Raw genomic sequence first — 13,626 nt, 5'->3', positions numbered from 1 at the left:
GTGTCTTTTGAATTGTTACACTACAGAAGAATGCTGCAGATTAGATGGGTGCATCAGGTGACTACTGAAGGCACTCTGAATGAAACTGATGAGAAAAGAAATATTTGGCACAACCTGACTAAAAATATGTATCGTTTGACAGGATACATCTTGCGGCACTGAGGAATAATCAGTTTGGTAATATAAGGAAGGGTGGTTTTTGGAGAGGGGGATGGAATTCTTATGGGAATTGGGAGGGACCAGGTAAAATTGGAGAAATTGAGAGGTTCAATTAGTCTTCAGACTTAAAATCACCTAAACATAATAACTACAAAACGGATTTGCATTCTTCCTCAGCTGTTTGCGATACACGAGCATTCTGTACCAGACCGAGACTCGAACCCGGTTTTCCCGGTTATTGTGAGCCGTCGGCTGAACCACTTAGGCTGTCAGAGCATACCTCCAGGACCGATCCAAACTTCCACATGTCACATAGCCTCAACTCTTATGCTCGCACAATTCGTGATCCCCGCACAGGAAGACGAATACTATATCGTCATTTTAGCCCATTCAGGAATGGATACATCATTAATGATACAGTATCAATGTTTATAAAGTTTCTGTATCTTCACAATACCATGTCCTGCAGAAATGAATGCATGCCTCTATGGCCTAAATTGATGATATATCATATCCCTATGCAGGAATCACGAAATGGAAGATTGGATTGGTCCTGGAGGCGCGCTCGGATAGCTGTTCGCGATGAGCGAGAAATCCGATTTAGGGTCCCGGTCTGGCACATAATTCACAAGCAGCTGATGTCATTGCAGCACAAACACTTAAACATTAGTGACGCAAACATAGTAATGAAGCTGTGGTAGAATGGACATGATGAAATTAATCCTGTAGATTATCTAATTGGTTGGCATTGGAATAGATATTCATCCTGCTATTTAAAATATAGCTTTTACTGCAGATGTCGTTCGACAACGTCAGCAATGGCGCTGAGCCCACAGACCTGTCAGAAAGTATTTGGGTGTATATCCTGTGAGAACTCACGGTAAGGTTTCCGCGCTGGAGGACGAGTGTCCCCGGGTCCCCGGGCAACGCCAGGAGCGGCCAGCGACGGCCCCGGAAGGCGTGTGGCAGAGAGTAGTTGTAGCAGCGGCCGCACGCCTGCACTGAGAAGGCGGCCGGATCGAGCGGCAGGTCCCTCAGCAGGCAGAGGCCGGCCCACACCCCGGGTGTGCAACTCAGCAGCGCCGCAGCACACGCCACCTGCCGGACCAGCAACCAACACAGCACTTAGCACCACTGCTGCTACACCAAAAGCTGGCTCACCACCGACAAACAAAGGCTCTGTATGTCCGTCTTTCCAGAGATGACTGGGGGTTCTCGGTTGTTCGTATAGAATATCATATCAAATACCTTTGAGCCATCTAATTTCCAATTGTTATTTTATTGGGCTACCAGTTACGACGATATATCATCTTCAGGCCCCCTGAACGACGTGTAGCAAGATTCTGTACTGTCTGCCATCGGGTTCCCCTAAATAGCAGGCAGCACCGCATAACAGCCACGCTACGAGGGAAACAAACCAACAGCCAAACAGGTGAAGACATCAGGTGAACACGTCGAATATTCCAGTCGATTAATAGGAACCTTTCCTTGCAGAGGTCGCCGCTACATATCCGGCCACGGATTCCTACGCCGGGTTTCTATTGGCTCCAGCTCACTATATAGGCCGGGCCGGTCGAAGACAGACCAGTCTTCATCCGCTGCTAATGGCAACTGCTATAGCAGAGTGTCCGAGAAGATATCACCGAAGCCGCTGTACTGCACCGCCGATCGAAGTACCAGCCGACCGAGAGGAACCACATTTCTGGCTGGATCGACGGACGTCTACATCTCTTGTACAGCCAGCTATTGTTTTGTAGAAGAAGTTACGTTCAATAAACTGTTGGAGAATAAAACAGATTCCAACCTCGGTTCCGATCAAAATAGGGGCGAACAATCACAGACTGGTGTCTGTAGAGTTCTATTTGATACATTGATCACTTCAACCATCTTCTACAGACTCAAGATGGCGTAAAATATCGGCGAAACTGGTAGCTCAATAGAATAACAGTTAGGAAATTATACGGATGAAAGGTTTTTGATTTGACATTCTACAAGAACAACTGAGATCCTGCAACCATCTCTGAAAAGGTGGACATACAGAGACTTTATGTACAGTAGATTCATTGATAATAAAATCAAGCTCATGAAGACAACAGCGATCAACATCGACAAAAGATGGGTCGGCAGATGAAGTTTGAAGTAACAGCTGTATCAAGGAGAAATCTACAGATTCCAGTCTTTGAAAGTGGCCCCTCTTTTGACCAGAACCGACGTTGGAGTCTTCCTACATGTCGGTCAACGGACCTGAAGATGGCGTAGTAAATCGCCGAAACTGGTAGGCCAATAAAATAACGCTTTCCATAACTGGGACTCACAGTCATGTGAAATTTATTGAAAGACATCATGTTTACGCCAGTGACTGTTAAACATTTTATATCCACTATTGCAATTTCGGCCTCAGGCCATTATCAAGTGCAGCTGAAATACAGAATGTTTCTAAAATATTTTACAAAAATCGTTGTGTATTTTGACATTCCGCCAATTACACAAAATGAAAAATTCAGCTATGTAACCATGTTTACTAACATGTTTTGGCTTTAAGCTATGTGTGCTTTATACATGCTGACACATTTATATGTCGTTGTCATTTGCTGTTATATACATCCGTAAGGTTGCTAAGCAGTGCGAGCACACATGTAAAAAATTAGTAAGTCAGTTTATGATAATAAACTGTTTATTTAACAATAAAACTCACACGAGAGAGAAGCTTAACTTTGAAATCTGATGTATGCTTTTTATTCACAAATACCTTGTGAGGCGTGAGTTAAACAAGTCAGTGCACGCTAAGAGAACATAGTGACCTTATGACTTTATCTTTTTTTGCCCTTACTCATCTTTATTTAATTTTATCAACTCAGAGTTGTAATATACAACGTATACTTTGTGCATATTTTCAAATAAAAAAGATTTTCTATTCTCAGGTGACAAAGCCATGTGCTACGGAAAACTTTTTCTGCTTCATGTGGCACAAGAGCAGCATATTTAAAATGGACAGTATCATTTGATTCTAAATCTAAATGGTTAAGAGAGGACTTTTCATCCAACAGAATCACTAGACTGGAACACTGTGTACGACAATCCTCGTTTCTTTGTTATGCTTCTTTTTAAATTTCTTTTCCCACTTTATCAAAAACGGCTTTTAATTTATTCACAATTTTTATACGTGTTCTCTCTGTTTCAATAGTGGCACCTCTCACTGCTGCAAACCAGTTATGGCACCGGTAATAAATCCAAAATTTGATTTTATGTACGAAATTTTGCCTGAAATTTGTGAATTAGACATTAATTCTTGGGTTAGTCAACCGAAGCGGATTCACTGCTACCGAAAGAATCAATTATGCTTTTCACAACGTTGAAGTTGCAGGCATCAATCCAGAACCCCCATTTTGTCAAAATGGGAGATACTGCTAAGGAAATGTCTGGGACTAATAACTTAAATGCTGTAACACAAGAAGAGGCTTTGAAAAATACCTTTTTGACACACCGAATAAATTTGTCATCATTAACTAATTTACTATGAATTCCGTGTAAGTCGTGAGCTAAACAAGTGACATGCACTATTTTACTGTATGCTGTAGTATCCGTTACTAATAGCAATACGTTGTCAGGCTTAATGCCTTCATATCATATGGCACCCAAAGATCTGTCGGATAATTTACTGATTTTGGAAAGATTTATGTTTTCCAAATGTTCACAGTTTATTAGAAACTTCTCGCGTGGACTGTCTTCTTCCAGAGTTCCCTCAGTGACATTTATAATTTATCCGTTGCTTCATCAATTCATACCTACATTCTTTGCTAGCAGCCCTGCACTGTGTTTCGTAGCTTTTGCTGACGTCGTGAAAGATACAGGAACAGATTTGTCTGACTATTTTTCTAGGAATTCATGAAATTTTGGATAGCTCAGTTTCCTTAAGGGAATGCCAGCACTAAGGAAAGTTGTACTACGTTCTTCACAGAAAGGTGAATGGGATTAGTGACATTCCCCTAGGAGCATTCGCTACAGTGTTTATACGTTTTCTATCCGTCGTGCTTCACGCTTGTGTTTTTCTGTTGCCAGAGGCATCTGAACGTTAAATGACTTCTCTGTAGTTACTCTTACGTCGCACGGTTTACAATACAGTGTTTTACCATCAGCCGAAAATTCCTTCTCACCATATCAAGCCATAAGCTACTATAATTTTACTTGAATACTTTGCTTCATTTTAGGAATTTTTCCTGAACGTTACTCCACACACTTCCCCCTTCAACAAGGTTGAATAAAACACTTCTCTGCAGTCCACTATCGGAGATGGCTTAAGCAAATGCCTGCTCATACAGTGGCAATAGACTACACAAACTCACGGTTCCGTAATAGTTAAATCCATATTGAGAATTCGAAGGAAATACGAGAGCGAGGTTTATTTTCTATTTTCTAACAAGCAGTTTGGTATGCTCAGCCGTCAGAAATGTAACACGGTAGAAATAAATTGCACGAGAAAAGTTCTTTACTCCTTGAAAGAGTGAAAATCTAATGAACATAACGATTTATGTATTACGATATGCTCCATCAGAAAGAAGTGATCATATATCCATCAGTATGACTTAACAAATTACACTAATTCTTTTAGTTTTTTCCGTAGCTAGAATTCTTAAAATTCCTAACCCTAGTCACTACTACGGCGTCAACCAAGCCATATATCAGATTTACAAAATGTAATTGTAATTAAACTGACTTTTATTCAGTTTCAAACTTCGCTGAAGGCCAGTTTTAAACAAGGTTCAGCGTAACGGAATGAAATTCGGAAAACCTCTTGGAGTGCCGCTTCTGTTCACATGTGAAACATGTTTGTAATATTTTAACTTGGTTGACGTATTGATACAAGGGCAAAAACAAATAAAAACGAAAATCACTACAAAAATGTCGAAATAAAAGTTGAATATCTTCAACTTTTGTTTCGACATTTATGGCAACGGGCGGCGGGCATCAAGGTTGTATCACGAGACCTGTCCCTGCTGACAACAACCACAGCATTCAGTGTTTGCAACAGTGTTTCGCCTTTTTTCTGAGACACTGGATGTTCCAGTATCTCCCACCACCACGTACGCAGGAACTGCTGCACGGGTGCGCCGTGTAGAATCGCACATTGTCATGAAGGATGATTGGATGCAGTGTCAGAAGGTGGTGTCGCATTCTTCTCGGTGCGGGACAAGGGTGACGTCGCAGGAGGTTGCAGTGACCGCCTGCCCCTGCGATATGACGTGGCGTAGGATTCACCCATCGACATCATCAGCTACAACAACTGTCACTTTGCTACAGGCTGATTTATGGCGCACGTTCTATGGGCGAGGACTAACAGGGCGTTTCCATTCGTTGGATTGCCGCTTTAATCGTGGTTGGTACGACAGAGCCCAGGTTTCGCACATAGCGATGGTCATTGCAAGGTAATCTTCACCCTCCCTGTGGTAGCGACTGAGCAGGTGCATTGTGGGTTCCGATCATATGGCACTTCAGTCTGTATCAACGCGTATTGTTCGTGTTTCTTAAAAATACTGTTAGAGCGCTTGAAGTGGCCTCCCGCACTTACAGACACTGACTCAAATAAAGCCGCCGAGCTCGCTGCACTACGTGAGCTATTCTGTTATTAGTTACAGACAGAGCGCATGCCTTGTGACCATTCTTCATGTTACGGCAGTGTTGCCACCGCTTTTTATCCTGTCCTATCCTATTTAAAGTAAGTCAGTAAGTCAGTGTATGGTAATAAACTACACTAGTGGCCATTAAAATTGCTACACCAAGAAGAAATGCAGGTGATAAACGTGTACTCATGGGACAAATATATTACTGGCGTATTGTGACGAGCCAGTTGCTCAGCCACCATTGACCAGACGTTTTCAATTGGTGAGACTCTGGAGAATGTGCTGGCCAGAGGAGCAGTCGAATATTTTCTGTAGCCAGAAAGGCCTGCAACATGCGGTCGTGCATTATCCTGCTGTAATGTAGGGTTTCGGAGGAATTGAATGAAGGGTAGAGCCACGGGTCGTAATACATCTGAAATGTAACGTCCACTGTTCAAAGTGCCGTCAATGGGAACAAGAGGTGACCGAGACGTGTAACCAATGGCACCCCGTACCATCACGTCAGGTGATACGCCAGTATGGCGACGACGGATACACGCTTCCAATGTGCGTTCACCGCGATGTCGCCAAACACGGATGCGACCATCATGATGCTGTAAACAGAACCTGTATTCATCCGAAAACATGACGTTTTGCCATTCGTGCACCAAGGTTCGTCGTTGAGTACACCATCGCAGGCGCTCCTGTCTGTGATGCAGCGTCATGGGTAACCGCAGCCATGGTCTTCGAGCTGATAGTCCATGCTGCTGCAAGCGTCGTCGAACTGTTCGTGCAGATAGTTGTTGTCTTGCAAACGTCCACATCCGTTGATTCAGGCATCGAGACGTGGCTGCACGATCCGTTACAGCCATGCGGATTAGATGCCTGTCATCTCGACTGCTAGTGATACGAGGCCGTTGGGATCCAGCACGGCGATCCGTATTACCCTCCTGAACCCACCGATTTCAGTCTGCTAACAGTCATAGAATCTCGACCAACGCGAGCAGCAATGTCGTGATATGATAATCCGCAATCGCCATAGGCTACAATCCGACATTTCTCAAAGTCGGAAACGTGATGGTACGCATTTCTCCTCCTTACACGAGACATCACTACAACGTTTCACCAGGCAACGCCGGTCAACTGCTGTTTGTGTATGAGAAATCGGTTGGTTATTTTCCTCATGTCAGCACGTTGTAGGTGTCGCCACCGGCGCCAACCTTGTGTGAATGCTCTGAATCATTTGCACGTCACAGCATCGTCTTACTGTCGGTTAAATTTCGCGTCTGCAGCACGTCATCTTCGTGGTGAAGCAATTTTAATGGCCAGTAGTGTATTTATTTAAGAATGAAATTCACATGAGAAGGAAGTTCAACTGTGGAATTTGATGTTGTTGTATGCTTTTTATTCACTTTATCGTAACATAGTTTGTAACACCAACAATCGTTGGATTTACGTGTATCTGGTATAAGTTCTCTGTTAACACTGTACACTAGTGTACATGCATAGTCAAGGTCTTTGTTTGGATAAGTACGGAGTAATTATGTTAATTATTTTGGCGTTTTAAGGAATTACATCATAACTGTACCTCTGGTTTAATACTCCGTGAGTGTAATAATTTGTAAAAGCTCTGTATATTTTACTGGTCCATAAGGAGGGAACGGAAATATAAAACCTGTAGTAAAGCCCCACCGCTACGGAAGTAGTTTGGCGGGACTAGAAAAGGAGGACTTGGCGCGCAAGATGCTTCATTCATTTGTGGCGAGTGGCTTACTCGAGTTCTGACTGTGATACTGAGTGGTCAGCGGCAGCCTGGGTCAGCTATTGTGGTCAATTCGAATGTATAAATTAAGGCAAGAAGATCTTGAGTGCATATAAATTAGCCTCGGATGGAATGTAAAGTGGCCTATCGACCGTGGTATCGTTACTGGCCTTGTCTGGTTAAATTTACGATGCGAAGAAATGTTATATCTGGGCCTGGCTAACATCACGAACCATGGTTGCTTTACCGCCAGTTTTATAGCCGCTGTAATTCCGAGTACTCTATTTTTATTAAACTGGCAACTTTGGTAGTAAAACATTTTACAGTTTTTTTTTACTTCATGGAGTATGAAGTTTGGCTGGTTTCCTGCACAGTAGTAAATGGTTTACTCCACATAATTTTTCACCTTAAAGTTTTCTAAAGTGTGTCCATAAAGAAAGCTTTTCATTAAAAAAGAATCTGCCATCAATATGATCAATGAAGAAAATATGAAGTCCTTATAGCTGTCTGTAAGCAAATGTTATAAAAAGACAAGGGTATTGTTTCAGTTTGAACAGGTTTGTAAGCTTGTAACTGTTTGCTTATTTGTATATGTTTTTTAAAGTCGTTTTTCAAGTTGTGCAGTCACTTACAAAAGCAGTTTGACTTTGAGTTCAATGAGAGACTAGTTACTAGATCCACGTGTTAAGTGTTGAATTCATTTGGCAGTATTCATTCTACTTAAATTTGTCACTACAGTTATAATTGAGGACGGTTCTGCAGACCATACCAGTTTAAGGGGCTCCACAAGCTATTTAACTTGTGTGGTAAATGAAAGTGAAGGTTCTTTCTGAGCAAGTGCAGCAGTCGCTACAATCATTTATTCTGCACCAAACCTTTTCTTATAAATTATAATTGTACTGCACATTTGTATAGAGTAACTTCATGTGCAAATTTCTGAACCCCATAGTAATCAGTATTTTTCAATTCATGATCTTTTTTGTGATAGTTAATTAAAATAATAGTAGTTCATGCTATTACCAGTCAGTGTTTATTATTAGTTTCGTATCTCCTTCTGTATGTGTTCATTATATTCCACAGTAGATTTTTGCCAGTAGCATGTGTTATTGTGTGATAGTGTGTAATAGCTACATTTACTGGACGTTATATGTTCTGCATAAGAGTTAGCTGATGTGTTGTTTGCTAGGACAAATTACTATATAATATTGATAGTAACTGTGTTAGTAGAGATTAGTTAGGGTATCAAGTGAGATTAGTTTTCTTAGGGAAATTAATTTCCGCTTTGCCATGAAACTTGATACCGCATTGCCTCATTAGGCTGGCGACCACATGTACATATAACTGCAGCTTACTTTAGTATCAGTACAACGCCAGTTCAAAACGCGTTGCTTTGCTGTTGTTACTGTTTCACTAACTTCGCGATCACCAAATTATAGATTCCTTGTCATAGGCTACTGTCATGGCCAGGCAAAACCCTTCACAGAAGGTTAACGTTATCGGCTATTGCCAATTTGGTAAGGGCCGGTAGTGTTTCAAGTTAACATGTGATTTTTTTCTTTTTTCCCCTTCCTCCTTTTTACATCGATTTATAATCTGAGAGTTGTAATGTACAATGTATAACTTGTACAAATTTTCAAATGAAAAATCCATGGACCTTGGAAAACTTTTTATACTTGAGCTGATACAATAGCAGCATAATTAAAATAGACGGTATCATTTGAACCTAAATCTGAATGATTAACAGAGGACTTTTTATCCAAATTTTTCACATTTCTTTTCTCACTTTATCACAACCCGCTTATAATTTATTCACAATTTTTTCACTTGTTCTGTCTGCTTCACTAGTGGCATTATTCATTGCTCCAAACTAGTTATGGCAGCAGGAATAGATCCAAAATTTGATTGTATGTACGAAGTTTTATCTAAAATTTCAGCATTAGACATTAATTTTCAGTCTAGTCAACCGAAGCGGTTTCCCTGTTTCAGAATGAAATAGCTATGCTTTTCCCAACGTTGAAGTTGCAGGCATCTATCCAGGACCGCCATTTTGTCAAAATGGGAGATCCTGGTAGGGAAATGTCTGGAGCTAACAACTTAAATGCTGTAACACATGAAGGGGCTCGCCGACGGAGTGGCCGAGTGGTTCTAGTCGCTACAGTCTGGAACCGCGTGACCGCTACGGCCTCAGATTCGAATCCTGCCTCGGGCATGGATGTGTGTGATGTCCTTAGGTTAGTTAGGTTCAAGTAGTTCTAAGTTCTAGAGGACTGATGACCACACCACAGCAGTTAAGTCCCATAGTGCTCAAAGCCATTTTTGAAGGGGTTCTCAAAAATACCTTTTCGACATACCGTTCAAATTTGTCAACATCAACAAATTTACTACGAATTTCTTGTCAGGCGTGAGCTAAACAAGTCACATGCACCATTTGACTGTATGCTATGATGCTTTATCCGCAGCTTTCACCACATAAGGCGCAAATCTGTTACTAATAGTAGTACGTTGTCATGCTTAATGCCTTCAGACCGTATGGCAGCCGTAGATCTGTCGAATGGTTTACTCATTTTGAAAAAAATTAAATTTTCTAAATGTTCAGAATGTATTTGAAACTTTTCCCCTGGACCGTTTTCATCTAAAGTTCTCACAATGACATTTTAATTTATTTCACCAATTGATACCTACTTTTTTTTTTGTTGAAATCCGTTGTCTGATTTGTTGCACTGTTTTTCGTAGATTCTGTTGACGTTGGAAGATGCAGGAACAGATTTGCCTGCGTACTTTTCTAAGAATTCACGAAATTTTTGATGGTACAGTTTACTTCATGGAATGCCAGCACAAAGGAAAGCTGCACCAAGTTCTTCACAGAAAGGTGAATAAGATTAGCGAGATTCTCATAGGAGCATTTGCTGTATTGTTTATATTGTTTATACGTTTTCAATCCGTCGTGCTCCACGTTTGTGTTTTTCTGTTGCCACATGCAGCTGAACGTTAAATGACTTCTCTGCAGTTACTCTTACGTCGCACGGCTTACAATATAGTGTTTTACCATCAGCCGAAAATACTTTCTCGCTATACTGAACCACAAACTGCTGTAATTTCACTTGAATACTTTGGTTCACTTTAGGATTTTTCTGAACTTTATTCCACACATATCCTTCTTCAAAAAGGTTGAATAAAATAGTGACACTTGTCTGCAGTCAAGTGTCGGAGATGTCTTAAGAAAATGCCTGTACATAGAGTGGCAATAGACAACACAGACTCACGGCTCCGTAAGTGTGAAATCCATATTGAGAATTCGAAGGAAATGCGGGAGCAAGATATCTTTTCTCTTTTCTAAGAAACAAGTTGAAATGGTCAGTCATGACAAATGTAACACGACAGAAATAAATTGCGTGAGAGAAGTTCTTTACTCCTTAAAAGAGCGAAAATGTAAAGAATATAACGATGTAGTTACTAAGATAGGTTCTACCACAGAGAAGTGGTCATATATCCATACGTATGACTTAACAAATTACAGTAATTCATTTAGTTTCTTCATAACAAGAATTTATATGTATTTAAGGAACAGGTCAATATTACCGAAAAATGTGGGCCCTATCTTAAAAATCCTAACTCTGGTCATTGCTGTGGTGTCAACCAAGCCATACTTCAGGATTACAAAATGCCATTGGAATTAAATTGACTTTTATTCAATTTCAATCTACGCTGAAGGCCAGTTTTAAACACAGTTCAGAGTAATGAAATAAGATTCGGAAACCTCATGGAGTGCCGCTTCTGTTCACATGTGAAATATTTTTGTAAGATTGTGATTGAACTGGGTTGGCATATTGATACAAGGGCTGAAACATGCAAAAACAAAGTCACTACAAAAATTTCGAAATAAAAAAGATGGTTCAAATGGCTCTGAGCACTACGGGTCTTACCATCTACGGTCATCAGTCCCCTAGAACTTAGAACTACTTAAACCTAACTAACCTAAGGACAGGACACAACACCCAGTCATCGAAATAAAAGTTTAAGAGCATTTTCTTGACCTGTGTATATAGAAAGACAGCTCTGGAATTGAATTTTATCAAGGCAAAGTATCTCGAAAGTTATCCAGATGTTCGTTTCTTTTGAATGCACCTTATACGTATCAGGATAATGGCACTCATCTCCTACAGAACTTATTATTTAACTGCGAAAAATAGGATTTTTCTTGCTTTAAATGAAATGTTGGTACGTTTGGGCATAATTTCTAAGAAGAAATACGAAAGGAAAAACATGAATCACACGATGAGAACTGTTAAGTTAAACATCATTAAGCAGACCCATATATAAAGCGATAGGTAATTTGAAGCAATTTTATGGTGTACTCAAATAGTGTCTTGCGTTACACCAGGACCAACTTTTATTACGTGAAGTTAGCTTACGATGAGCCTTATGCCTGAAACAGTCAGTTAAAGATAGACTGCTTGCAACTGATCTTAGAGTGGAGAATTCCACAGAATTCTGTCAAAATGTCTAGATGGAACAGTTTACATTCGAACATGCTGAATGATTTTTCGGTAGCGCGAATACGTTGTTCTAGTTCTCATCCTTCTCGTGTTGTTGGTCTGTTTTCTGCACTAATACAACCTTCGCTACATTTCGACGTACACAACTCTTCAACTCCCTATGAGTTCAGCCACTTGCGACATCGAGGCACTGAAGGATCCACCAGTATCTCTAACTCACAAGCACCGATACGTGATTTCTTCTGCTGCCACACAATTTACTTAATTACTATTCGAGTCCTACTGTCACTTCGCGCTACAGTATTCCACGACTACCATTCGCCAACTACCCACAACGACAAGATTAGTGGAAGGTAAACCAGACGTAACTACGAAATCACACAGTGGTATTGACAGTGGTATGAACGAGTACCTGTCAGAGTTTGATTATTGCGTTACCCCATTCCTGTGTTCCACCAGCATGCCATTCGGGAGAGAGAGGCAGTGCTGCGACGTCAGAGGAGACCAGCGCCTTTGTGTTCTGCAACCAGTAACACAGGCCGCACCACTCGTTCGTTCCCGTATATGTTTACAGGTTATCATAAGGTGTGTTTATAATGAGTTTTCAGTTCATCATTCTCTACGCTCTTTTATACTAATCCGAATAACACAAACATAATTTTACGAACTTTCTTACGTTTTCTTTAACAATAGAAAATAACAGACATCCATAATTGATAGTGATATGGCACTGTTAGTACGTTCGATAAGGAGCACTGTAAGAGATGAATATGCAGTACAGAACTGATATTAAGACTGTTGAGACAGGTAACCCGCTAATGAGGAAGAAACGGCGGACAGTTTCTACTTCTGGCACCAGCTGCTCGGTGTTCAACTCTCTTCGAATCAATCGAAAGCTGTTATTGTGGTTAGGTATCTTTCCATTGTGGGATCTACAAAGGAATGTACCGTTTTCTTACACATCTCGCAAACTGTGAAAAGATTTTCGGGTTTCGAGCACGGTTCGTGGCACTTGTGGCTAGGAAAATTCCCAATTTGACGATTGCCTTATGGCATAATGGGTACAGCAGATGAGTCAGTGATTTGTATCTGGCAGTTCCTAAAGTTAATCTTCATAATATGGATGGGTTACAACTTTGATCCTATGAGATGCGCAGGGCTACGGTGGTATTTCACAATCTGATTATTGACGAAGATTTCAATTCTGGGCCGGCCGTTGTGACCGAGAGGTTCTAGGCGCTTCAGTCCGGAACCGCGCTGCTGCTACGGTCGCAGGTTCGAATCCTGCCTCGGGCATGGATGTGTGTAATGTCCTTAGGTTAAGTAGGTTTCAGTAGTTCTACGACTAGCGGACTGATGACCTCAGATGTTAAGTCCCATAGTGCTTAGAGCCATTTGAACCATTTTTCAACTCTGGATAGCACGCTCTATAAGGAAAGAATGGTTGCATCCTCGCGAAAGGTCGTCCTCTAGTGTTGTACGTTACTCATAATCGCTACCATTCGTCCTAAGTCCTTCACTTTACTGTATCTCAAGTGTCTGAATAATGGAGATGTACCAAGATAGGCATGACTTTTGAGTCACTATTCTTTGCTAACTGGTCCACATAACC

At 41.0% G+C, this 13,626-nt stretch overlaps 1 protein-coding gene across 1 annotated transcript in view; it reads right to left on the bottom strand.

Annotated features, from left to right (window-relative positions):
• LOC126474309 (corticotropin-releasing factor receptor 1-like) overlaps nt 1–13,626 on the bottom strand; it is a 260,974-nt gene that overhangs the window by 201,086 nt on the left and 46,262 nt on the right. The window contains exon 2 of the mRNA XM_050101774.1: nt 1,039–1,257. Coding sequence (XP_049957731.1) covers nt 1,039–1,257 — 219 coding nt within the window. The remainder of the gene's footprint in view (nt 1–1,038; nt 1,258–13,626) is intronic.

This window comes from Schistocerca serialis, chromosome 4 (genome assembly GCF_023864345.2).
Source record: "Schistocerca serialis cubense isolate TAMUIC-IGC-003099 chromosome 4, iqSchSeri2.2, whole genome shotgun sequence".
NCBI lineage: Eukaryota > Metazoa > Arthropoda > Insecta > Orthoptera > Acrididae > Schistocerca > Schistocerca serialis.
The sequence above is the reverse complement of the archived record's forward strand: the minus strand, read 5'-3'. Positions and strand labels throughout refer to the sequence as shown.